General features: G+C 45.0%; 1 protein-coding gene across 5 annotated transcripts in view; it reads right to left on the bottom strand.

Annotated features, from left to right (window-relative positions):
• Positions 1–22500, bottom strand: part of LOC138627169 (spectrin beta chain, non-erythrocytic 1-like) — an 88805-nt gene that overhangs the window by 18213 nt on the left and 48092 nt on the right. For all 5 annotated transcript variants that reach the window (XM_069709321.1, XM_069709322.1, XM_069709318.1 and 2 more), the window contains 26 exons: positions 21665–21816; positions 17050–17223; positions 14920–15011; positions 14718–14798; positions 13652–13767; positions 13377–13489; positions 12474–12661; positions 11690–11807; positions 11353–11511; positions 10859–10954; positions 10527–10733; positions 10247–10400; positions 10000–10151; positions 9062–9280; positions 8896–8976; positions 8573–8779; positions 8286–8497; positions 6317–6454; positions 5714–5834; positions 5399–5614; positions 4892–5311; positions 3611–3813; positions 3374–3464; positions 3130–3276; positions 2505–2768; positions 578–802 (listed from right to left, as the gene is read on the bottom strand). In XM_069709321.1, the coding sequence (XP_069565422.1) occupies positions 578–802; positions 2505–2768; positions 3130–3276; positions 3374–3464; positions 3611–3813; positions 4892–5311; positions 5399–5614; positions 5714–5834; positions 6317–6454; positions 8286–8497; positions 8573–8779; positions 8896–8976; positions 9062–9280; positions 10000–10151; positions 10247–10400; positions 10527–10733; positions 10859–10954; positions 11353–11511; positions 11690–11807; positions 12474–12661; positions 13377–13489; positions 13652–13767; positions 14718–14798; positions 14920–15011; positions 17050–17223; positions 21665–21816 (4346 nt within the window). The remainder of the gene's footprint in view (positions 1–577; positions 803–2504; positions 2769–3129; positions 3277–3373; positions 3465–3610; positions 3814–4891; positions 5312–5398; positions 5615–5713; positions 5835–6316; positions 6455–8285; positions 8498–8572; positions 8780–8895; positions 8977–9061; positions 9281–9999; positions 10152–10246; positions 10401–10526; positions 10734–10858; positions 10955–11352; positions 11512–11689; positions 11808–12473; positions 12662–13376; positions 13490–13651; positions 13768–14717; positions 14799–14919; positions 15012–17049; positions 17224–21664; positions 21817–22500) is intronic.

Raw genomic sequence — 22500 nt, 5'->3', positions numbered from 1 at the left:
GCACGCACACACACACACAGACACACACACACACACGCACAGACACACACACAGACACACACACACACACAAAGACACACACACACACGCACACACACACACACACACACACACACACACACAGTATTAATGATGATGTTAATAATACACAACAATCTCTACAGTACTTCTGATGCTACTGTTGCTAATGGCAACGCCACAGCTGATGCCACCGCTAGCAGTATTATTGCTAATGCTACTTCTGAGGATATTACAACCGCTCCTGCTGCAGCTAACGCCGCTAACGCTACAAGTGTGCAACCTGCAGCTAATAGCTACTAAACGCGCCGCTAACTCCGTTGTAACGGTTGATGCAGTTGCTATGACAACCACTCTCACAGCAGGACTTCCAGTAAACCCGACTACGACTACAGAACCAGCGGGGCGTCCCCTCCTGACCTCTCTCTGGTTCTGGTTCCTGTTTCGGTCATTTCTGTGAAACCTGCAGCGTGTTCAGGTTTCAGTTTTAGTTTTCAGTCAGCAGGAGAAACTCCTTTTCCTCCTTTTTCTGCCTCCAGGTTTCAGACGCTGTACTCACGATCTCGTCCTCCACGTCCCGGTTGAACTGGTGGATCTCTCGGGAGGCCATGAGGTTGTCGCGCCTCTTCTTCAGAGGGTCCTGGAGCGTCTGGAACTTGGTCTCCACGCTGATCCGCTGGCCGTCCACCTCCTCGGAGCCTTTCCCCTCCTGGCTGAGGACCTGGGACTGGCTCTGCAGCTCCTCCACCTCCTTCTGACGCACCTCCACCTGGCTCTCCAGGATCTGCAGGAGGACAGGTCGCAGTCGGTCAGAGAGAACGAGCTGCTGCGTCCGTCAACATTCAGCAGCATCAATGCAGAGATGAGGACGGAAGATAAAAGACAGAAATGAAACAATCGGGAGGCTTCGAGTCCGACAGAATAAAAACTAAAACTAAAGAACGACACTTCACACAAAAAAAGAAAGAGGAAACTCAATATTTTTTTTAAAGACGGAATAAAAACAGTTTGTTTGGAATTCCTCCAAAAAAACATGAAATCATCGATTTAAAATATAAAAACTTGAAACTCTTTCAGCCCAATGTTGAAATAACATGTTCGAAATATGGAATATTTTTCAAGCTAATGAATAAAATCAAATTATCAAATTTTAAGAAATGATTTGAAGAAAAACCTGTTTTGATGAGGAGCAAATAAAAAGTGCAAAATGTCCTGAGACATAGCAGAATGCAAAAATAATAAAAATATCAAAGACAAAATAAAAAAAATAATAACAAAAAAAAAAAAATATTGAAATGAAACGGAACCAGAAGAGTTTGTCCTCATCTGAAATCAGAAACGTCCTCAAGTTGCTTTAAAATAAAATCTATTAAAATCAAAATGAAAGAAAACAAATTAAATAAATGAACAGAACAGTGACACGTTTGGACCCAAAACAAACAAACAAACAAACAAACAAAAAAAGCAGAAGAGCTGCTGTTACAAAAATAAAAACACTTCAGAGCCCTCGTCGCATCTTTACCTCCAAAAAAACAAATCAAAACACCGGCAGCAGCCAGATGGTGTGAAGACAGTCTGAGAGTAAACAACAACAACAACAGGTCGAGTCTGGATGGAAACCAGAGCGAGATGAAGACGAGGAGGAAGAGGATTTACTTCTCTTCTCTGTATTTAACAGATCAAACACGGCTAATGATCCTCCTCCAACACACACACACACACACACACACACACACACACACACACACACACACACACACACACACACACACACACACACACACACACACACACACACACACACACAGGGACGACTTCCACTTCTTCATAAAATGTCCTCACAAAGACAGACGAACGAGAGATTACATAACCAGTGTGTGAGTGTGTGTCTCTGTGTGTCTCTGTGTGTCTCTGCATGTCTCTGTGTGTCTCTGTGTGTCTCTGTGTGTCTCTGCGTGTCTCTGTGTGTCTCTGCGTGTCTCTGTGTGTCTCTGCATGTCTCTGCGTGTCTCTGCGTGTCTCTGTGTGTCTCTGTGTGTCTCTGTGTGTCTCTGTGTGTCTCTGTGTGTGTGTGTTTGAGTGTGTGAATTATGTAAAGGCTGGTTGGACCTGCAGGACGGTAGAAATGGAGGAGTTACAGGATGGAGTAGTTTCTTTTCAGGAATTCAGCCTGACGGACTAAATTCAGGGCGAATGTCCTCCTCTAGAGGACGGACGGACGGCGTCCCCGCGGTCAAATGAAACTCGTGGTTACAACACAGGAAGTCGCGTGCACTGTATGGTTAGCCTTCGGGCAGAACGTTGTTGCTAGGCAACGGCAACATGGGGGGCGTCCAGAAGCCACAGAGGCTAACGATGTCGACGGCTCAGACACTCGACGGTAAAACACACGAAAACATCTTCCGTCCAAATCTCACTAACGTCCCTGAACGGCACTCCTCCCGGCCCCGCCCCCTCCTCCCGGCCCCGCCCCCTCCTCCTCTCACCTGCTGCTTCTTCAGCAGGATGTTGACGGAGGTGAGATCCTTGCCGTAGTCGTCGGACTGCAGCTGCCCCTCCAGGCTGCCCAGCCACTTGTCCAGGTCGGCACAGCTCTGCGTGAACAGCTCCGCCTTGTTGGCGTCGAACAGACACTTGGCTTTGGTCTGCGTGGTGGACTCCAGGTCGCGCCACATGCTCGCCAGGGCGCCCAGCTTCTCCTTCACCATGGCCTCCGTCTCGGGCTTCTCCGCCATCAGCGCCTGCCCGTCCTGAAACACGCCGCGTCGGCAGGAAACTCGGCAGTCAGAGCACGAACAAACAAACAAAAAGCCAAAACAGACCTAATTTCTAATACGTCGCGCTTCAAGAGACAAATAGATCTTTTTTAACCCTCCACACCAGCAGGTGGCGCCGTGAGTCGACTTAAACGTGGAGAAAAATGTGTGAAAAGTTACAGCGACGTCACACGATCGCAACAATTAAATGCAAATTCAAGCAAACGCTGTGATCTTTGCAGGAGTATTAACGACAAAGTACATTTAAACAAAACTCACTTTATTAACAAAAATAACATATTATTATTATATTTTATATATATATATATATATATATATTATATTATATATATACCTTGTCGATCTTGTCCAGCCACTCCTTGTTGGACTGCAGCTCGGCCATGAACGCCTGGTGTTTCAGCCACTTGCTGTGGAGGTTCCTGGCCTCGTCGTACGACATGTCCTGAGCCGTCAGCATCTTCTCGTTGATCCACAGGGACAGCTGAGGACACGGAGACAGACGGACGGCACAGGACATCAGCGGACAGTCAGACACACGCTATACGCTACACGCTCTACACGTGAACCACGCGTTTCACCTCCTGGCAGTCCTGCAGGAACTTCTGCAGGTCTCTGTTGTCCTTCAGCCTCGTCAGCAGGCTGCTGGCGGCGTCTCGGTTCTTCTTGTGTCTGCAGGAACCAAAAAACACGTTTATTTTCTTTCAGGTCTTTTAAAAAAAAAGTGAAGTTACTCCTTCAAAATAATTCTAAAACATGCACGAATATTTACACGCTCAATAAATCAAAAGACAACACGGAAACGGCGTGTCGGTCACCTCTGGTCGATGGAGTCCACCTTCTCCTGGATGCGCTCGGCGTTGATGTTGCCGTCGGCGACCAGGCGGCGGCCCGTGTCGACCACGCCGCTGATCTTCTCCTCGTTGGCGTCCATCGTGGTCATGAAGTCCTCCTGCTTCTTGATGGCGGCCTCGGCGGCCTCCAGGGTGGTCGGCATCTCGGTGTGAGCCAGGACGTACTCCTGGAGAGGAGAGAGAGGAACACGGCGTCACAACGACACGCTTCGACCACCAGGGGGCCAGAAATAACTCTGGAACTCTGGTGACGGAAATACAAAGAAATATCTGGACTTCTTTCAAAATACAAGAGTTTGTTGTCATTTATGAGGACGTTTGACTTGAATAAAAGAGTTAAATCATCGTTCAGCTGTCAGAGACGAGACGTCTGAAGAGCAGAACGCTTCTCAGGAACTGGTGGAAACCAAAAAGAGCTAATAGAGTGAAAAGTGGACACAAACACAAAGAGGGTTGCGGCAGGTTTAGAGGAGTTAACTACATTTTAATGTGATTATGTTGTTATAAGGAAGTCGTTTTACCAGCAGGTGGCATCATCTGACCGTCTGGGTTGGAGGTTTCACCCTGAATATCATACTTTCCAATTATCATTTATTAATCAGAGTTCTTCAGACCTCTGACGTCACTCAGAAAAATACTGATGATGACCCTGACGATCTGTCTCAACATGCATTTATCACTGCTGCATGTTGTTTTTATATAATACGTGATATTACGTGATTCATTTACACTGTAAAGAACATTAAATTCATTTGGTTTGACAGCCGACTGATATTTATAATTCATTTTCAACATCTAACTCAAAACTTGCACTTAAACGCCGTCTTTCCTTAAACAATAAAACTCTTGTGTGGCCGGATGTATGAATGTTACGAATGTTCTCTGATTACGTGTGAACTGTTTATTCCAGCGTCTCTAAAGGCAGATTTCATGCCGTCATTGTTCGCCGCATCACGAGGTCAGACGGACAAGAAGAAAATATTCAGCACATGATGTTCCTCTCTGAAGCTCCACTGTTAAAGTTTCTGTTTCTTTTAATCACGTAGCAACGCGATCAAACGCCTTCAGCTCGGATGTCCTCCACGTCCTCTAACGCTCCTTTAAATGTGAGCGTCTCCTGCTTTCTGCTGTCAGTCACATACGTCCATCTCAGTTTCCCAGAGCGATTTAAAAAGGTCTTATTTCATCTGAATGTAAAGACGTTCATCTAACGAAAAGAAGGAAGTGATGACGCGGTGGATTCACCTGGTTGTTGAGGAAGGCCTCGGCCTGCTTGGTGTCCCGCAGGAACAGCTGGTAGGCGTGAGACTGGGACAGCAGGTTCTGCCGGTTCTCCCACATCTTGTGCAGCTCGTTCCAGCCGGTGTCGAGCGCCTGCAGCCGCTGCCGCAGGAACATGTACTGCGCGTCCGTCTGGCCCTGCGTCACCATCTCGCCCATGTCCCGCATCTTCTGGTAGTCCTCCTCGTAGTTGTGGATCTCGTTCTTGATGCCCTCGTGCTGCGTCAGCAGCTTCTCGGCCTCGGCCAGCGTGTTGGGCATGTCCTCGGAGGCGATGGCCGTCTGCGTCCTCGACAGCCACGACTGGAAGTCGTCCAGGTCGCGCAGGAACTGCTGCAGCTTGCTGGCCTCGCCCAGAGACTCCTCCCGGTTCTTCATGGAGTCCTGCAGACGGACGGGACGGGGACAGAGATGACGTCGGGTTTGTCGGTGTCATGATCCGTGACCTTTGACCCCAGACGGCCCCGTTACCTTCATCTCGCCCCAGACGCCGGTGATCTCGGCCAGGCGTCCCGTGATGGCCTCGGACTGCTCCGGGTGTTCGGTGGCCAGGCGGTCCGCCTCCTTCCCGAGGTCGCCCAGCTTGTCCTCGATGGCCGCCAGGTCGCGCTCCATCCCCGTCAGCTTCCTCTGCAGCGCCATGACGCCGGCCAGGTCGTTGCCCAGCTCCTGGGTGGACTCGATCACCTGCGGAGGACGGAGGAGACGGACACGCTTCATATTAACGGAGCTTCTTTGTCTCTAACCTGAAACATGAGTTCTGGACGATCTCCGTCCGGTCCGTACTTTGGTCTTCTCCTTGATCCAGGACTTGGTCTCGTTGCACTCCAGGTGGTAGTTCTGGACTCCCAGAGCCGAGCTCAGACTGTCCTTCTTCTGGTCCACCAGGTCTCTGAACTGACTCCACCTGGACGGACGCACGGACGATTAACTGGTGTATTTTATAAAGGATTCAACCTTCAGCCACCTGATCAATCCTCTGATTAACTGATCAAATGCTTTATTGATTCATCTTTATTTACATGTTCAGACTCATGTCAAGTCTTTAAAGTCAGTTTATTCAAACTTTGGAGGTTTTAGGATTCAAATTGAAATGAAAATTTCCACCAAAGTCCCGGTTTTGTTTCTCAATTCATTTCCTGATTTGTTCTTTTAATCCAGGTTTGATTCACGGTTAAATCCCAATTAATGAGCTCATAAACTACAGAAATATGTTTTAAAGAAACTAAAGTATGAGGATAACGTCAGTTCCGTTGTTAAAGAAACCGGTAAACCTGATAATCCCACTTTATTTATATAAATGAATATAATCTGAGTTATTTGGTTAAAAACAAACTAATTATTTTGATAATCCCAGTTTACGAGTTTCTTTAATCCCGGTTCGGTTACCTGGTATTGAGTTTGTCCTGCTGGGCTTTGATCTCCTTCTCACTGGGATGTGCGCTGTGAATCAGTTGCCTGGCAACCTGGTTCACCACGGCAACCCGGGATGCCTGGTTGTTCATCTCTGGCTCCAAACTCTCGAACCTGGACGGAGACGGAGAGTTAAAGTTCAAATCAGAGAGCGGAAGGTTCGTCTCCACGGAGCAGCATCACCAGGGCAGCTATGCCGTTACCACGGTAACACATACAGATCGGTTGGGGATGTCTGGAGTGGACAGTGTCCTAAAATCAGGGCTAAATCACAGGAGGATGGTTTGACTGATGAATGATGTCATTATCCTACACAATGTTTAAACATGTCTGGGAGAAAGTTCACTTCAACTTTTTCAAATCTCAAACTGTTTGATAACTTTTCATTATTTGCACAAAGTTCAGTTAAATCACAATTTTAAGGCACATTTCTTTATGTTGAGGGTTTTTACAGTGTAAAAACACACACACACTCACACACACACACACACTCACTCACTCACTCACTCACACACACACACACACACACACACACACACACACACACACACACACACACACACACACACACACACACACACACACACACACACACACACACACACACACACACACACTCCCTGTAAACACGGTGAACCTGGTGTTTCCTGCTCTGGTTCCCACAGTCCTTCTCTGCAGCGTCCAACAGTTACAAATCATTTCTTTACTTTCCTGTTAATCATCTTCAGTGTTTCTGTTGGTGAGACGGAAAATCTGAACCTATGAACCTTTGAACCTCTGAACCTCTGAACATCTGAACCTTTGAACCTCTGAACCTTTGAACCTCTGAACCTCTGAACCTCTGAACATCTGAACCTCTGAACCTTTGAACCTCTGAACCTCTGAACCTCTGAACCCATGAACCTATGAACCTCTGAACCTTTGAACCTCTGAACCTCTGAACCTCTGAACCTCTGAACCTCTGAACCTCTGAACCTCTGAACCTCTGAACCTTTGAACCTCTGAACCTCTGAACCTCTGAACCTCTGAACCTCTGAACCTCTGAACATCTGAACCTCTGAACCTTTGAACCTCTGAACCTCTGAACCTCTGAACCTCTGAACCTCTGAACCTCTGAACATCTGAACCTCTGAACCTCTGAACCTCTGAACCTCTGAACCTCTGAACCTCTGAACCTCTGAACCTCTGAACCTCTGAACCTCTGAACATCTGAACCTCTGAACCTCTGAACCTCTGAACCTATGAACCTTTGAACCTCTGAACCTCTGAACATCTGAACCTTTGAACCTCTGAACCTTTGAACCTCTGAACCTCTGAACATCTGAACCTCTGAACCTCTGAACCCATGAACCTCTGAACCTCTGAACCTCTGAACCTCTGAACCTCTGAACCCATGAACCTATGAACCTCTGAACCTTTGAACCTCTGAACCTATGAACCTTTGAACCTCTGAACCTCTGAACCTTTGAACCTCTGAACCTCTGAACATCTGAACCTCTGAACCTTTGAACCTCTGAACATCTGAACCTCTGAACCTTTGAACCTCTGAACCTCTGAACCTCTGAACCTCTGAACCTTTGAACCTCTGAACCTCTGAACATGTTCTGTGCTGAATCTTCAACTCTGAGGCCATAAATCTGATGATGGATTGATATAAAGCTGTTTTAATAAGGGGCTGATTGTTAAGATGTTTCCTGAGAGCTGGACGTCTTGGATTGATGGATTATTCAGTTGTTGAATCAAATGAAATCGTCTCCTCATTTCTGTCTCTTTGTTGTTTTGTGTCTTTGGGACAGTTTTATATTTTATTGTTCTGTAACTGAAAAAATGAACGTCAACAAGTTTATATACTTCACCACGTTTTAGAATATTAAGAACTAAGTGAACGCTGCAGGAACCGTGTGTCTGACTTGAACGGTCGGGTTTGTTCCGGTCCGGTCCTTACCGGTGCTGCACCACCTCCAGGTCCTCCAGTTTCTCGGGGATCTCCATGCTGTTGAGCCACAGCTCCTTCTCGTCAATCCAGACCTCGCAGGCGTTGGCTTCGCTCATCATCTTGTAGAGCGCCAGCGCGTCCTGCAGCGCCTGCTTCCTGAGCCGGGTCAGCTCCACCACCTCCTTGTAGCGCTCCTCGATGCCCGCCAGCCGGTTCTGGACCTGCGAACGCACGAGATCGTCAGCGAGCGATGGAACCGCATCGGTGTCGTCCGTCCGCCGGCCGCATCGCCTCACCTCCTCCGAGTCGGCCTTCTCCGGCGGCAGCGTGCGCGACTGCTCGTGCAGCGCCTCGATGACGGGCCGGTAGCTGCCGATGTCCTCGGCCACGTCCTTGTGCTTCTTCACCAGAGCCTGAGTGGAGAACTCGTCGTGGCCGACGTCGACGCTGGAGACGATCCGCAGCACGTCCAGCATCCAGGTGTCGATGTCGTCCGCGTCCGCCTGCAGACGGAGACAGAAACATCTCGTTAATAAGGTCTAATAATCGTTATTGTTTTGAATCCGGAGCAGATTAATGTTCGGCCGCGATGTGGATCATTTCATGGATTTGTTTTGACCTGGAACTGGTGCTGGTTGCAGGCCTCCTGCAGACGAGCCTTCCGGACGGCAGAGAGTCGCTCCAGCGCCGCCCACTGCTCCTGCAGGGAGGGAGGAGGGACGGAGTCAGGAACAGCCTATTTCTAATCATTTATTCGATGTATTTTGGCCTCAGGTGCTGCGTACCTGGATGTCCTGGATCCGCTCTCGGATCTTGTCGGCTCCGAAGTGGTCGTTGGCTACCAGCTCCTCGCCCTGTTTGATGGTCTGCTGCAGATGGGCGGCTCGCCCGCTCATCTCGTCTTCGAAGGCTTTGTGCTGACTCAGCAGACGCAGCGCGCCCGTGAGGTCCTTCCCATAATCCTCGGAGGACAGGATCTGCTCCTTCTCCCTGATCCATCCCTCCTACGGACCGCCAACACACACTGGTTAGTCACGCTTTTATTCTGAAATCTCAGACACCATCGTCACGGCGATTTCATTTGATATTATTAGAATATGTTTTGGTTTACCATTTGTCAACCTATAAATATTAACCATGTAATATTTAGTTGTTTTTAAAATATATTTTAACTGCGGATACTTTTAGCTCGTGTTCACGATTCAAATTTCAACTTTCTCCATTATTTATTTTACCTAACGTAAATAACTTAAAGCAACGATTTATTTATGAACTATAAATCTGATTTATTTACTGGGTAGTCAATCCTACAAATGCAGTAAGTTTCCTGTATCCGTTTCAAATTAAAAGCCCTGATTTCAAATTAAAAGCTTTCCATCCACAAATAAGGTTTGATGAATTACTTTTAATGAGTTTTAGCTCATGAACTGATTATGATTTTTAGCGCACTGTCCTTACTGTTGCTTTTTTAATTCGTAGTTTTAAACACTGTCAATCACCATAGTTACAGGAGACTCAACAGAAGCTTTTTCTAGTTTATTTTAATAATAATCTGAGTTATTTAATTATTCCATATATTGAGGGAATCTTTCCAAGTAACTGCTATAAAATGTAATAAACACAGATAAGGAGACATTATAAAGTTCCTGATCTGAAATCTGACAGAATATCTGCTTTAACTTCCTGAAGGACCGACGATGACGTGAATAAAAGAGGAGGTCACCTCTTCGGCCATCTCCCAGAAGAACTTCCAGAGACGCCGTGACTCCTCGAGGCGAGCTCGCCGCTCGGCCGCCAGCTGGCTCAGCTCCTGGTAGCAGAACTCCATGTGGGCGATCCGGTCCCGGATGATCTGAGGGTCGCAGGGCTTGTAGCCTGAGGAGGAGGAGGAGGAGGAGGAGGAGGAGGAGGATGATTAGAAGGACAGGACGGGATGTTCGTTAAATAAAACCCGAGCAGTGTCGTCTCACCCTCGGTGTCGTTGGCGAACTTCTGGGCGTTCTTGTTGACGTTGCGGACGCGGTCGGCCTGGATGCCGATGTCGGCCTCCACCAGCGCGTGTTTCTGCAGCAGGTCCTCGACGCCCAGCAGATGTTTCCCGTAATCCTGAGAGAGCAGCAACATCTGCAGGAGGACAGGCCGGGGGGGGGGGGGGGGGGGGGGGGGGGGGGGGGGGGGTCCAGGTCAACACATCAACAACAACCACCCGGCTTTCCTTCCGGATCGTACTGCAGAAGCCCCGCCCCCCACCTTCATCTCGTCCATCCAGTCCATGATGTAGAGCATCTCCTGGAAGACCCGCTGCAGGCCCAGGTTCTGCTCCAGCCGCAGCCGCCGGGCCTTCAGCAGCTCCAGCAGGTACTCCCACAGACGGATCACGTTGTCCTTCCTCGCCGTGACACGTTTGATGTCGTGGTAACTCTCCGCCTCTAGCTCCTTCGCCACGGCGAGCACCGCCTACACCGGAGAGAGAGAGGGAGGGGGAGGGGCTTCGGTTTCTAGTGATTCATCACCGCTCAGATCCTCCAATCAGCTTCAAGATCTGTTTTAATCAATACTTCGTACGCAACACTAACACCGACCTGGACGCGCTCCTCGTACGCCGAGATGTCGGTTTCTATCGCTTCGTGTTTCTTTGTTGCAGCTTCAACGGCCTGGAGGTCAAATCCAAAGTTATCCTGAGGACACAGGAAACAAGCAGAGAGGAAAGGACACGAGAAGAGGAGGGAGGAAAGATATAAAGAGAGAGGAGAGGGAAGCAGGAAGAGGACAGGAATTAGGAAAGGAAACAAGGAAAGACGGAGAAAAGGAAATATGACGGGATAGGAAAGGAAACAGAGGAGACACAGCAGGAAACAAGGAGAAGAAAGGCGCCAAGGAAAGAAGGAGAGGAGGAAGGAAAGGAAACAAGAGGAGGAACAAGAAAAGGAGAGATGACAGGCAACGAGGAAAACAGAAGTAGAAAAAGGAAACAAGGAGAGGAACATATCGATACATCATTAAAATACTTCATATAATAACGGAACGATTCCTGATGAGAACAAACGTTCAAACACGTCGTCACGGCGACCGTTACCTGGGAGACGAGCCGCTGGTTCTCGCTCAGCCACGTCTCCCTCATGGCGGCTTTGCGGTCGAAGCGCCGGGCGAGCTGCTCCAGCTTCTCCTGGCGGATGAGCTCCGTCCTCAGAGCCAGCTCCCGCTCGTGCTCCGCCTTCTCCAGACGCTCCCACGCCTGAAACAAACGCACCTTTCACGGTCAGCAGAAGCAGACGAGCCGAGAACCGCATGCAGCTCGCAGCACCGAGGAAGAACTATCAGACGCTGTAGAAGTTTAAGAACAACGTGTGATCGTTGCCGCGTCGTCGGGGCTGCAGGAAGAGATTCATTTAGAGGTTTTCAGGTGTCGTCACCTTGTTGATGTCAGAGATGAGTTTTCCCTCTCGAGGAGTGTAAACTTTCTGGTTGTTGGCTCTCATCTTACTCTGGATGGTGAACAGGAGGACCTCCAGGTTCCCCTTCTCTGTGAACCTGAACACACACACACACACACACACACACACACACACACACACACACACACACACACACACACACACACACACACACACACACACGGCATTACAAATGTGACGAGCTGTGATGATCGAAGACTTTAAGTTTTAGTTTCAGACTTTTGTCTTCAGGTGAGAAAAGATGGAAACATCAGAACAACACAAAGTACAAACAGATGAATGAATCAATAATTTATCATTTTAAACTCCTAAAAGTTTTATATAAACTTATTTTTGGATGTTTTAGTCGATCAACTAAATGTTCCACTTGAGTCGCTTCTGCTGCGTTCAAATGGAGCTCGTGGTTACAACACAGGAAGTCGTGTATGTTACGTGACTAAAACTACAAACTATCATCTGAACATCCAACCAAACATGAACTTCCACGACCTCTGACCTTTCTGGAAACGCCACAACTCGTGAACTCGAGGCTTATAGACATTTTTAGAGTTCAGACGTGGTGAGTACCACCAGAGGGCGCCGCTCATACGGACTCTTTTCTGTACTCGGTGAATACGATGGGATTTGAACGCAGCATTAAAAAAAAGCATTAACTTCCTGTTGTTTTCAGGACAAACATTGTTCTGGTTCTGGTACTGGTACTGGTTCTAGTTCCGGTTCTGGTACTGGTTCTGGTACTGACTTAGGTGGCTTCTCCACGGTGCGGTACGTGTTGAAGGCCTGCAGCTGCTGCTGGACTCCCACCAGAGAGTTGGCGAACTTCCTGTTGTTGAGGATGATGATGGTCTGTTCGATCCACTCCAGCAGGTCGGACGCCAGAGACTCGTACTTCTCGATCATCTTCTCCGTCTCGATGGCGTTGTCCAACACCTGGAAGACGAGACGCAGGGAAAAGAGCTCAAAGATGATCTATGGTTTAGATACTAGACCATTTTATTGGTTATGATAAATATAGATTTGATATTTTGATTATAACAAATAAGAAAATGGATGAGAAGAGAAACTCCTCAGGTTTGATGTAATCTATAGTTTTTATATGGAGGATGTTTCAGCATTTAAATATGATTATATTAATAGATTTTAATCAGTTTAGATTTTAGAGTTTAGTCTCAGAATGAAACTGAATGTTTTGAGAATTTAAGTCTTTTTTTAAAAGTTTTTAGGAGTTTCTTAGAAGATGTTCAATTTAAGGTGGTTTATAAAATCACATCATATTTAACTTTGTGTTTAACTTGCAAGATATAAATGACTAAATTGAGGCCAAATTATAGACAAATAATCCAGATTAACGCGCTTGATCTTCAATATAAAACTCAACATACTGAAATCTGAGCAGCTTTACTAGTTTTCAGTCATTTCTGGATGAATTCATCAGTTTCATGAACAAAGTAAGTTTTATTTCTTTTACTTTTTCCTCTCTCGCACTTGAAATCCTCCTTTTTCCGACTGGTTTTTACCTCCAGTTGTCACTAAACTTTAACTGTGAACACAAGCTGAATATGAATGTGACTTTTCTTGGATAATAATGATGACATCGTCGTCTAGCTGCTGAACGTCTCCGAGGAGTCGGCAGGAAGTCGCTCACCTTTCCGATCCTCTTGCCTTCCACCTTCAGAGCCTTCATCTTGGAGAAGTAGTGGTAGTAGGTGACCACGTAGGTGATGATGGACTTCTCATCGGGGTGGTCCACGCTGATGTCTGCACACACACAACATCATCAGGACGCTAATACAGCTGCCATGGTGATGCCACAGAGTGTGTGTGTGTGTGTGTGTGTGTGTGTGTGTGTGTGAGTGAGTGAGTGAGTGAGTGAGTGTGAGTGTGTGTGTGTGTGTGTGTGTGTGTGTGTTCCCCCCTCACCCTCGGCGTCCAGCAGCTTGGTGAGTCCCAGGTGCTGCTCGGCCAGGTTGAAGGCATTCTGCAGGTTGTGGTGAGCGTTTGATTTCTTCAGCTTGTCGAAGTCGATCAGGTCGGGTCTGAGGAGAACCAGAGGACGGAACAATGGGAGGTAAAACAGAGGACATGGAGGACACGGAGGACTCTCACATAGCTTCTTTTTTTAAATTCAGCTCCACCTGATTGTACCACATCATATTGTCATGTATTTAAATTGTGTCGTAGTGTAATATATCATATTGTAAATATCCTATCGTATTGTAATAAATAGAATCGTATCATAATGTTTCTTATCGAATGTCACATTGTTTGCTATCATATGGTATCGTAGTATTGTATCGTGAATTGAATATAAAAGCTTAAATGTAGATGGAACTCTGAGAGGTCTTTGTGTTGACAGGAAGTGACTTTAGTTCCAGTGAAGAATCCTGTTTTTGTGTTGTGAATATGAGCTTTATGTAGTTTAACGAGGATAAAGGAACGTTTTAAATGTCAGAGGTTTGAGGGCAGCTGACGGATCAGCTGACGGATCAGCTGAGTCTCTGCTGTTGTTAAAGAGGAGACTGTGCAGACTGAGAACAACACAAGGACGGATGTTAGAGTCACTTCACATGTTGTTTGTATAATAACTATAATAACTGTCTAATAACTATATAATAACTGTATAATAACTGTCTAATAACTATATAATAACTGTCTAATAACTGTCTAATAACGCTATATAATAACTGTCTAATAACTATATAATAACTGTATAATAACTATATAATAACTGTCTAATAACTGTATAATAACTATATAATTACTATGTAATAACTATATAATAACTGTATAATAACTATACAATAACTGTCTAATAACTGTCTAATGACTATATAATAACTGTCTAATAACGGTATAATAACTCTAATAACGCTATATAATAACTGTCTAATAACTATATAATAACTGTCTATTAACTGTCTAATAACTATATAATAACGGTCCATCTCCACCCTGAGAGCCGACAGGTGAGATGAAGAGCTCCTACCTGTGTTTGTGGATGATGGCGTTGAAGGCCATCCCGTCCCTCCAGCTGGTGGAGAAGTTGTGGATGTTGACGTTTGGATATCTGGACAGGAAGAGGAAGTGACAGCAGCTTTTCAATCATCCTCCTGGAGCTTCATGAAGGAAATGAAAACAACCTCCATCACATGTTGGATGATCTTCAGAGAGGAGCAGGAAGGACTCACCCTGCAGTCTTCATCTGACACCAGAGCAGCAGAGCATCTTTAGCCGACTTCTTCTCCTTGTTGTCCTCCGTCTCCACACTGATGTCCTGGATCTGAGACGGACAGAGACGGAGCTTCATGAGCGTCACGGACATCAGTGGTGAGTTTTAGAGGAAATGATGGATTCAAAGTTATCACGTCATCAAAAAGAACCATCTGGATGTTCAGTTTGTGTTTAATATCAAACAATAAATAAATAAAGTTTCGAGAACAACGTGGTATTTTTTTAAGTTGTTGCTTTTCCTGTTTTTTTCCTCTGAGCCCTGAACGCACCATCAAACCTTCAAATACTGAGCGAAGCAACATGAAGGAACATTTTTCTTATTATTCATCCTTCAGACAGTCCAGACCTCCTCCGGTGTCCTCACCAACACCGACGTCTGTCCTTCAGGACGTCCGAGGACATCGAGACATTCCCTCAACTCAAACCGACTTCTTAACGGGACTCAAAGAAACTGTCAAACAGCTCTGAGGAAGCGAAGAGAGGAAAGGACGAACTTTATAAAAGCAAGGACATCTTTAAAAAGGGAGGACACTTTCTAAAGATGTCCTTACTTTAAAAATATTTCTTCTCTTTCTAAAAGTGTCTTCTTGTCCAAAAATCTATGATTTCCCAAAAAATGTCTGCACTTCCTAGAAATGTCTCCACACTTCTGAAACTGTCCCAACATGTCCTCATATTTTAACGATATGCCTGCTTTAAAAAAAAAGAAGTCCACATATCCCTAAAATGTCCTCACTGGCTAAAGATGTCCCCCGAACTGAAGACATCCTCCCTTTCTAAAGATGTCCTCACTCTCTGCAAAAATCCACACTCTCCAAAAACAGTCCTCACTCTCTTAAGATGTCCACGCTTTCTAAAAAAGACTTGAGAGATGTCCTCTCTTTCTAAAATGTCCTCATGTCCCACTAACACACCTCACTTTCTCAAGACAGGTGTCTTCACTGCCTAAAAATGTCTTCATCATGTACAGATGTCCTTATTATAAAAATCTGAACTGTCTTCATTCAAGGTCCTCACAAAGACACAAAACACACAAACAAACACACACACACCCCTCGCTCACCTTCATCGATCACCGTCCATCAGTCTGAAAGTCTCTGAATGTCTCAACTCGTCCTCACCGTCAGCGTCTCTGTCTCTAACTGAGGTCTCCTGTCCGTCCTGCTCTTGGCTCCATTTCACCCTCCGATCCTCCACCGCCGGATTTAAAACCACTAAAAAGAGTTTTTTAATCCTCACAGCTTATAAAAGCTAAATCCCTTTCCCCCATTTTCCCAACTGTTCGCTGTCCCCGGATGTGGGTGATGACATCATCGGCGGGCGGCACGCCAACGGCGTACAGTAGGACCGTGTCACGGAGCGTCTGAACCGTCGGCCTGGTTACCGAAGGACACGTTTCATATATTCAACTTTAAAGATTAATGTTGAATATGGAGTCATTGAACTGACAACTTTTAACTGATTAATAATTCAAGATTAAACACGGCTTCTTTTATATCTGCAGAAATAATAAATAACTTTTCTTTGCATTTCAAAAGTAAAAATAATAATTTAGTTTATGTTTTATGGTACATTGTGTGGCCGCAATGAACCATTATTGCAAATTAATTAACAAGTATTTTTTTTTATTAATCATTGTTGTCAGTTGCAACCGACTATGTTTGCACTATTTTGCATCCCTTTACCATCAGTGACTTGTTTAACTAAGTGCAGTATGAAAGCTGTTGTCATTAAAAATCCTAAACTGAATGTCAAGAGATGTATTTTGTTTTGTTTTTGGGATCCACAATGGTACATTTTAAAAATACACAAGTATTCTATCGGACTGCATTTGTTTAACTAATTTTGGGATGCAAAATGGCTCAAAGCCCCATAACTGAACAATAGAAGGCGTTGGACCAAACGACCCGCATCACCGTCGCATCCTTCAGATGAGTTAGACCTGAATACGTTCCCCTCATTATGGGATGCCAAATGGCTGCGTGTCCTGTCAGCTGAACGACCCGCATCACCGAGGCGTCCTTCCGATTCAATCGGAGTTAAATTCTCCTCGTCGCGGGATGCCAACTTACGCGGGCGCCTCTTACCTGGAAGCGGAGGATGATGGTCCAGATGAGGCCCAGTGTGAGGCGGTGGTTCCCGTCCACGATGTCATGCGAGCCCATGTTCTCCAGGTGGACCCGCTGCTCCTTCAGGAACTGCAGGGCCTTGTCCACGTTCTCCAGGCAGTGGATCCTCATCCGGCCCTTCGTGGGTTTGGGCTGAAAAGCAAGTTGAACACGGCGCGTAAACACAATGGAACAGCTGACCGGCTTCACAATCTGACACGCTTTGTTTTCATATTTGTCTTTGCTTTCATTGTGAAAGAGAACTTTCAATCCTGAAGCAGCTGTTTTGTATTCCTCGACTTTCATAACTTCTCATGTAAACATTGCAAAACTGATGTTCATGGCTTAAAACGGAGAACACACATCCAGCCATTCATTTTATAAGACAACATTATTAAATTTATTGAGATGCATAAAAATATTGGACATTAAAAACACTTTTTGGCCTTTAAAGGAAGAGATTCTTTTACTTTTTCAATGCCTTTAATTACTTACTAAATAGTAAAATAAAACAGCAACAGCAGCTTTTATAAATTTGAAATTTCACATATTTGTCGCTGATAAGTTGTTAATAATTGTGAAAGCTGTGTTTGTTGGATTCAGACTTTAGTTTTGGTTCATGTGCAGCTTGTTTTACATGGAAACAAAACGAAGGCCTCCACGCAGCAGGGGGCGCTGCAGAGAGGAGTTAACTAAATAATATAATACGAGTTGATGGTTTGGACAGTGAAGACTTAAAACTGTCAGCTTACACATGAAATTAATGTATTTTATGCATCCGAGCAGTTTCCTGTTTTTAAATCAGTGTGTGGGCAGTTCTTCTGCAAAACACAGACTGGACATAAACCCACAGACTGGACATAAACCCACAGACTGGATATAAAACCACAGACTGGACATAAAACTACAGACTGGACATAAAACCACAGACTGGACATAAACCCACAGACTGGATATAAAACCACAGACTGGACATAAAACTACAGACTGGATATAAAACCACAGACTGGATATAAATCCACAGACTGGATATAAAACTACAGACTGGATATAAAACCACAGACTGGATATAAAACCACAGACTGGATATAAAACCACAGACTGGACATAAAACCACAGACTGGATATAAAACCACAGACTGGATATAAAACTACAGACTGGATATAAAACCACAGACTGGATATAAAACTACAGACTGGATATAAAACCACAGACTGGATATAAAACCACAGACTGGATATAAAACCACAGACTGGATATAAAACCACAGACTGGATATAAAACTACAGACTGGATATAAAACCACAGACTGGATATAAAACTACAGACTGGATATAAAACCACAGACTGGATATAAAACTACAGACTGGATATAAAACTACAGACTGGATATAAAACTACAGACTGGATATAAAACTACAGACTGGATATAAAACCACAGACTGGATATAAAACTACAGACTGGATATAAAACCACAGACTGGATATAAAACCACAGACTGGATATAAAACTACAGACTGGATATAAAACTACAGACTGGATATAAAACCACAGACTGGATATAAAACCACAGACTGGATATAAAACTACAGACTGGATATAAAACCACAGACTGGATATAAAACTACAGACTGGATATAAAACCACAGACTGGATATAAAACCACAGACTGGATATAAAACCACAGACTGGATATAAAACTACAGACTGGATATAAAACCACAGACTGGATATAAAACTACAGACTGGATATAAAACACAGACTGGATATAAAACTACAGACTGGATATAAAACTACAGACTGGATATAAAACTACAGACTGGATATAAAACTACAGACTGGATATAAAACTACAGACTGGATATAAAACTACAGACTGGATATAAAACCACAGACTGGATATAAAACTACAGACTGGATATAAAACTACAGACTGGATATAAAACTACAGACTGGATATAAAACTACAGACTGGATATAAAACTACAGACTGGATATAAAACTACATACTGGATATAAAACTACAGACTGGATATAAAACTACAGACTGGATATAAAACTACAGACTGGATATAAAACTACAGACTGGATATAAAACTACAGACTGGATATAAAACTACAGACTGGATATAAAACTACAGACGGGATATAAAACTACAGACGGGACATAAAGCTACAGACTGAACATAAAACTACAAACTGGATATAAAACCACAGACTGGATATAAAACTACAGACTGGATATAAAGCAGTCAGGTTACAGCTATCGGTGGGCGGGACGTCGTATAGTCAGGTTTCCAATCAGATCGGTGAGATCCACCGCTGGCTCCTCCCCCAGCTCGTCCAAATATGGTCACTTCCTGCTCCAAACCGCCATCATATTCTCCGACTCTCGTATTTTAATCTCTAACGTCTTTTATCTTTGAGGTGAACATGAGTCCTTCTCGTGTGTTTAAATCTGCAGGAAATAGAAATCTAAACAAAACTAAACAGAAATAATAAATGACCACAATAAAATAAATGTGTGCTCCGTCAGAGCGGAGACGTTCCATCTGGTCCGTCCACACCACATGTCCTCCGTCCAACACCGAGCAGGACGCCGTCCAACAATAACACGGCCGTCTTTGCTTTTCCTCACGCGGACACGTAAACACAGTGCGGCTGAAAGGACCTCCGGGACCGAGGACCTGGACTCAGACCAGAGGGAGTCTGGATGGATGTCCAACAAAGTCTCAGTCCGTCCAGCTGGACATCAGCACCTTCAAGCAGCCATGAAAACAAACCACATCCATGCAGCTCCATCAGCTGCTCCATCAGCTGCTCCATCAGCTGCTCCATCAGCTGCAGCGGGACTTTCCAGCAGCAGAAGCTGTTTTTAGACTTTCTGCTGAGTCATCGTTGTTGTGAGTGACTCAGCTCGGACGTCCAGAACGGATTCTTACTTTAAAGAAGTCAAATAATCCTGAAATAATACGACGAGAAATATGAAATATCTTTCTGATTGTCTAAGAATAATGTTCCTCAACGTAAAATTATGACGAATTAGTGGATTTAATCATCTACGGTTCATAATATCATGTCGTATCAATTCTCAAGTGGAAATCACTGCATGGGCTCAGGAACACTTCTGAAGACCGTTGTTTGTGTTCCTGCCATCAAATTCAAAATCAGGTAAACAACAACAGATGAGCAACATTTAGGACTTTCCGTGATTTGCAAATCAACGCAATCTTTTTGGAGTCCAAACTTTTTGGGGAACGGGATTTGTACGTTAAATCTGTATTATTACTGAGCACCTGGAGCCACACCTCCTGCCAATCATCTCCTACGACCTGCCAATCATCTCCTACGACCTGCCAATCATCTCCTACGATGTCTTTACCGCCACTGAAAGAGCCCCGACCCGATGTTGAGAGCAGGATGAGCGAATTATGGGATTAAGGAGAAATATATTATATTCTTCTTCTTCTTCTTCTGCTGCTGCTGCTGGAGGCGTTCATCGACTCACTCAATGAGTCCTTTCACAAGCCCCCCCCCCCCCCTCTGTACAGTCTGCTGCTGTTCTCTCCTCCATCTCTGCACCATCACCGTCTCCACCCGTCTCTCTCTTTAAATCATCTCTTCACTTCCTGCTCCATTAAAACGGTACAAAGACCAGACGGCCTGAAGAAGTGTTTCCTCTCCGTGTGCGTCTGACAGGCGGAGAAAAGGCCGGACGGAAGACGGACGGCCAAGAAGAGGAAGAAGAAGAAGAGGAGGAATCCCGAGGGGGGGGTCGGTCCGGGCGAGTTTACACGTCTGACAGAAATGCAGCGAGGCCGACAGTAATGTGTTCCTGTTACCATGGCGACGACAGAGGGTCAAGAAAAAACAGAGAAACAGAGAAAAACATTTTTCCTCTTCTCTCAGTTTACAGTCTGAAATGTAAAAACTCAAATCTGATGATGAACGACGGGAAACAAAACTTTTCTTCACGTTTCTGCTGTTTTAAAGTTTCACTCTGATTTAAAGTTCTTTATGAACAACGACACCAAACAAATTTGTTTTTGTCTCAAAACAGTTTTTTACAGTTTCTTATAATTTTATTGAGCTTATCATTTAAAGATAACTAATCGTTTACATTTTTTACACCAATATGTTGAATATTTGATGGTTTTAGCTCCAAAATATTAATATTTTTATCCAGTTTGGTGGTTAATGACATCTTTAGGTTTTAAACTGAAAAGATGAAAAACTTAATATAAAACTTTATGAAAACTAAATTAAAAACAATTTTTTTTATTTGAAGACAAAGTTTTTAATGGATATCTTTAGGGAAACTGACTTAAAGACTTTCTAACACGTTGAACCGTCTTTGGTCTTTAAGTTTAAGTGACGTCGTTTCAATCAGATTTTTTTGACAATATTTTTTGAAGATTGTCATCAAGACAAAATCTTGAGTTTAATTCCAACATGTCAAACAGCCTGCAGGAGGTCTGAAGCAGGAAAAAAGGATTTCAGGGTTTCTGCTTTATGTCGTGTTCACTTCTCGTTCACTTCCTCCCCGCTGCCCCCCTTTCAAAATAAAAGCCCTAACGGCGATGTGACCCACCAGTCTTTCTCCCGACAGGACCTCCAGCAGCTTGATGAGCATGCGTCCGTCCCTCAGGTCCATGTAGAGATCGGTGATCCTGCAGGACACTCTGGACAGGTGCGAGTTCACCCATTTGGTGAAAGTCTTCTTCTGGACCGCCTCGCGCTCATCTGGACACATAGAGGATGAAGGTCAGTGAGGAAGAGGAGCAAATATAATACACTTCATCTACTGAGGCAGACAGGGACGCTGAGTCAGGACGCTTCGGTTCGGGAGTCCTGATCTCTGCAGGTGTGTGTGTGTGTGTGTGTGTGTGTGTGTGTGTGTGTGTGTGTGTGTGTGTGTGTGTGTGTGTGTGTGTGTGTGTGTGTGTGTGTGTGTGTGTGTGTGTGTGTGTGTGTGTGTGTGTGTTATTTAGTCTGCTGTGTCAGACACAGGAAACCTCACACACACACACACACACACGTTTGTTTCACTATCCCTCTGGGGGTTTTCACTGATGTCATGCCTCCCCGAGGCCCAATACGGGGCCCGTGGGCCAAGTTTGGGCCGCACCTTCTTTGTTTTCATCGACCGCATCATTTGACAAACTTGAGCTGAATCTCCTCATTCTGAAGTTCATATGAAATTCGAGGAGGTGAAGGAGGAGGAGGAGGAGGAGAGGGAGGAGGAGTGGGGTCAGTTTGTAAAACCACACCATCTCTTCTTCAAACAAACATTGTGCAGAATGAACTTTGACCTCTGAGACATCCACACAGCTGATAAGATTCAGTCATACAAATTCATGACCTTCGGAGAGTGTGTGTGTGTGTGTGTGTGTGTGTGTGTGTGTGTGTGTGTGTGTGTGTGTGTGT

The sequence above is a fragment of the Brachyistius frenatus genome, unplaced genomic scaffold (assembly GCF_029030835.1).
Source record: "Brachyistius frenatus isolate BFR_SWC_R1_liver_20210118 unplaced genomic scaffold, ASM2903083v1 Contig_82, whole genome shotgun sequence".
Classification (NCBI taxonomy): Eukaryota; Metazoa; Chordata; class Actinopteri; family Embiotocidae; genus Brachyistius; species Brachyistius frenatus.
The sequence above is the reverse complement of the archived record's forward strand: the minus strand, read 5'-3'. Positions and strand labels throughout refer to the sequence as shown.